This window comes from Bidens hawaiensis, unplaced genomic scaffold, assembly GCF_021521415.1.
Source record: "Bidens hawaiensis isolate Kalapana, Puna unplaced genomic scaffold, B.hawaiensis_p1.1 tig00019788_1, whole genome shotgun sequence".
Lineage (NCBI taxonomy): Eukaryota > Viridiplantae > Streptophyta > Magnoliopsida > Asterales > Asteraceae > Bidens > Bidens hawaiensis.
In genome coordinates this window covers 126,282-131,187 of record NW_027493000.1, presented here as the reverse complement: position 1 = coordinate 131,187, position 4,906 = coordinate 126,282, and the positions used below count along the sequence as shown (strand labels likewise).

Genomic DNA, 4,906 nt, shown 5'->3' with positions numbered 1-4,906 from the left:
TGTATTGATATTATTAATTCCATCGTGAATTTTTATATGAGAGATTCCGCCATCTTAGACACACTCGAAACACAAATCATAGCCAAACCTATTCCTGAACCCATTGCAGAACAGGAAAATCACACCGCAGACAACATCAGCCAAGAATCGTCAGAATTAATTTATGAAATCATCGAATGCAATGAAAAATCAAAGCCTTCCATAGAAGAACCATTGGCCTTGGAGTTTAAAGAACTCCCGAATCATTTAGAATACGCCTTTCCTGAAAAATACTCCCAACTTCTTGGTAATCATTTCAGCCCATCTTGCCAAAGATGAAAAGGACATGCTGCTTAGGGCCTTGGAACACCATAAGAAAGGCACTACATGGAAGATCATAGACATTAAGTGCAACAATCCTTCTTTTTGTACTAATAAAATCCTCATGGAGTAAGAGTACAAACCCGTGGTCCAACATCAAATACGACTCAACCCGAACATGCAAGATGTGGTGAAGAAAGAAGTTATCAAAGTCCTTGATGTCAGGCTAATCTATTCCATTAAAGCAAGCCAATAAAGTAAATCGTATCATATGGATGTACCCGTGAGCCGAATTCTTAACTTATTACTTACAAACATGCACATAGAGCTGCAGACCCTATGTGCCAAACTTGCAATGGAGCGTGGGCATCACACGCCATCCACCATAAATCATATACATATATCCAAGGACCAGTCCATGCGCCTCCTAACGGCCTCATGTTCCTCACAAGTACTAAGGAGACGACGTGATTTAGGCTCACCGTCATGAATGGTGCTACGCCATCGGTGCCGCAATGTCGTGCTTGTGGTCACCCCCACAAGTAGGAACATGCTCGGGGCAACACATTATAATAGTTGAAACAATACTTCAACAATATATCCAAAGTACGCTCTCAAAGCGTCAAAGAAAATATATAATCATATCATTATCATTGAAGCATGCAATAATGAGTACACTATAGTAATAATTCTAGCGCATGCTATTAACTTATAACAAATCATAATCAGAACATGAATCAAGCGGACGACCAAATGAATCGAGTTGTCAAAGAACGCTAGGAGTTGCAAAGGTATATATATATATATATATATATATATATATATATATATATATATATATATATATATAATATCAACAGGGTTTATAGCAAACGAATATAATAACAATAAAGAAGGGGTTAGGATTCATACCTTGAATGGAAATTCACAACCTTGTTGGACTTATTTCTTTTAGGGAGTTATGACCTACAAGTAATTTTACGTTTGATGAGATTTAACATTTTGCATTTTATATTCCCTTTGTATTTATCCGATAACTTGGGTTCGTAGATATTGTTAGTAAATAAGTTGACACATTATATCTAAGTTTAGTTACCAGTCTTATTAATTTTTCCTTATAAACATATTTAATATAGAAACTGTGTTATAATATCAAAACCATATTTTGTTACATTTGGAAAGAAAACAACACTTTATTTTCTAGTATTATTAAATTATTGAGAACTAAAATAATTTATGTGAGTCTAGTTCTAAGCATTTAGTTTATGGATAACACATGTTTACTTGAACTAGGTTGTCTACGTGAGTCGGTTACAACATGAGCAAAGAAATAAATTAACAAAACAATGTATGGAGACGGTCCATGTTCGAACTCGTAACCTACGAGTGAGAGGTGTGTTGTTGCCTACAAATGAGCCAAGGAGCTTATTCAAAATCAAATATGACAGTTGATTATTAAAAATGAATTATCAGTTCCATTCTTTAGAAAATTAGATAACATATTTTAATGAGCTGGTATGTTTATTTTTTGTCTTTTACAGATGATAGAACGGTTTTCTAAATGCAAAACAAACGATATTCAATTACGAACCAGTTAACTAACTGAGTTTTTACATATACGGAGGATATACGGGCTACCTGCATGCTTCGTTGGGGTTCGGCGATGAAAACTACGGTGGTAGTGGTGCACGGTGGCATTTGGCGAGAACTCCGCAGCAGCGGTCGGTGATGACTGCTGATCGGCTGACAACAATGGTAGGGGGTGGAGACGAGCGGAGGTGGGTTTGGGTTTACGTATGGTGCCCAGAACCGGTTGGTCGGAAATGGTAAGCATGTTAATGTAAAAGAACTAACCAAGACGTATAAAATGTTGTATGAGCTAGGATGAAGCAATTGTCGGTATTTAAACTGAGGGTTCAATAATCCATGCTTGAGTGTCATCATTAACATTGAGTGAAAGGTACGGTGTACACATGAAACGTTACCCTGCTCTAGAAGGAGGGAAGAAATTGGTTGCAGGTGTAATAATTATAAGAGTGGTTTCAAGAGTGGTCTGAAGGGTGTTTGCGTATGGATGGTTAAGAAGTTTGAAGTTAAAACCAAAAAAATATATATTCAATCATTGAAGAGGAAACTCAAAATACCTTGGTCAAACTAATCTGGTTATATGTGTGAACAAATAGAAAATATTTTAATACATATTTATTTTAACATATATTTGTCTTTAAATTGTTATTGTACTTCTCTTTTCTTTTTCTTTTGATTTTGGGAATCATTACAAGCAAATTAGATAGTAATCTGAGTAGGTTGGAATTGTCATGTCCAAACAATTTATTATTATTATTATTTTTATTATTAGTAGCAGCAGCAGCAGTAGCAGCAGCCTGCTGCTGTAGTAGTAACAGCAGTAGCAGTAGTGGTGGTGGTGGTAGTAGTGGTAATGGTAGTGGTAGTGGTAGTAGTAGTGGCGGCGGCGGTGGTGGTGGTGGTGGTGTTGGTGGTGGTAGTAGTGGTAGTGGTGGTGGTGGTGGTAGGTGGTAGTAGTAGTAGCAGTAGCAGCAGCGGCAGTAGGTGCAGTAGTAGTGGTGGTGGTAGTAGTTGTAGTAGTAGTAGTGGTAGTGGCAGTGGTAGTGGTAGTGGTAGTAGTAGTAAGCTTCCCTTTTATCCCGAATCTTCAAACGCCACGGCATGGTGAGACTTTTAGGAACACGTGATTACCGACGTTGAATTCTATTTCTCTGCGATGTTTATCTGCATAACTCTATTGCCTACTTTGTGCCTCTTTTAGCTTTTCTCGGGCAATAGCAACTTTTTCATTTTTAATCTGGACTAACTCGGGTCCCTCAATGATCTTTTCTTCAACTTCTTCCCAACATATTGGCGCTTTACACTTTCGTCCATACAAAAGTTCGAAAGGAGCCATGTCAATACTTGCTTGCCAACTATTGTTGTATGCAAACTCAACAAGGCATAAATATTCATCCCAGTTTCCGGCCCTACTCGAGTACGCATGCACGAAGCATATCTTCCAAAGTTTGGATCGTGCTCTCAGATTTCCCGTCGGTCTGGGGATGGAAAGCGGTACTAAACTTCAATCTTGTGCCCCCATGCTGCTTGAAAACCTTTCCAAAATCGAGAAGTGAATCGCGGATCTCTGTCTGAAACAATCGAAGATGGAGTGCCATGTAGTCGAATGATTTCTTGAAGAAGCACTTCATATAACTTCCTAACTGGATACCCTTGTTGAATCGGTAAGAAGTGAGCCGACTTTGATAATCTATCGACCACAACCCAAATAGCGTCATTCTTCTTGAATGTCTTGGGAAAACCCATAACAAAATCCATCGAAATCTCATCACATTTCCACATTGGAATGTCCTACGGTTGTAATAGGCCGCTTGTTCGTTGGTGCTCAATCTTTACTACGATCGCATGTGAGACAACGACTTACGTATCTTGCAACATCTTCCTTCATTCTGTTCCACCAAAAGTTCTGACGTAAGTCTCGATACATTTTTGTGGATCCTGGGTGGATAGAAATGGCGAGCTATGCGTGTCGGCTAATAACAAATCGTGGAGGGTAGAATCATACGGTACACACAATATCTTGCCACACCAAATCATCCCATGCTCGTCTAAATCATCCCATGCTTGTCTATGCGAAATTTTGACTACTTACGTACTTCGATATTCTGCACAATCGCACATAATTCTCCATCATACTTTTGGGCTTCTTTAATTCGCGAGATTAGATCAGGCTCGATTTGCATTCTTGCAAGATAGTTGTCAGATTTACCAACTTGGATGCCAATGCTCATCCTATCAAGATCCAAGATAATAAGAGGTTCAATCTGAAGAGAAGATATGACTCCAAAGTTTTTTCTGCTTAGCGCATCAGCTACCACATTAGCTTTCCCCGGGTGGTACTGAATATTTGCATCATAGTCTTTCAAAAGTTCTAACCACCTTCTCTGCCTCATATTTAGCTCTTTTTGCGTAAATATATATCATTGAGACTTTTTTGGTCGGTGAATATGTCACAAGTTTCTCCATACAAATAGTGGCACCAAATCTTCAATGCAATGACTACCACGGCTAACTCCAAATCATGAGTCAGATAATTTTTATTCATAGGGCTTCAGTTGACGTGACGCGTAGGCGATAACTTTTCCATATTGCATTAGCACACAACCTAATCCTTTCTTCGAGGCATCGCTATAAATCTGAAAACTGCCAGATCCGGATGAGAGAGTAAGTACCGGAGCAGTTACTAGTCTTTTCTTCAATTCCTCAAAGCTTTTTTCCCGCTCTTCATTCCAATAATATTTAACACCTTTCCTTAACAGTTGCGTGAGAGGCAATGCAATGATCGAAAATCCTTCCACAAATCTCCGGTAGTAGCCTGCTAAGCCTAAGAAACTTCGGACTTCTGTAGCAGAATTTGGTCTGGGACACTATGTAATTGCCTTGATCTTTGCGGGATCCATGTTTATTCCTTATTCAAATACAATGTGACCCAAGAAGGCTACTTGATTAAGCCAAAAGTCACACTTTGAAAACTTCGCATACAACTTTTTCTACCGTAATGTCTCAAGCACTTTACGTA

The 4,906-nt window shown here is 38.7% G+C and overlaps 1 protein-coding gene across 1 annotated transcript; it reads right to left on the bottom strand.

Annotated features, from left to right (window-relative positions):
- Positions 1 to 3,384: 3,384 nt before the first annotated feature.
- Positions 3,385 to 4,280, bottom strand: LOC143559190 (uncharacterized). Its single transcript, XM_077047850.1, has 2 exons — positions 3,984 to 4,280; positions 3,385 to 3,678 (listed from the first exon to the last, which is right to left on the bottom strand). The coding sequence occupies exons 1-2, from the start codon at positions 4,278 to 4,280 to the stop codon at positions 3,385 to 3,387; spliced, it is 591 nt and encodes a 196-aa protein (XP_076903965.1).
- Positions 4,281 to 4,906: the final 626 nt, after the last annotated feature.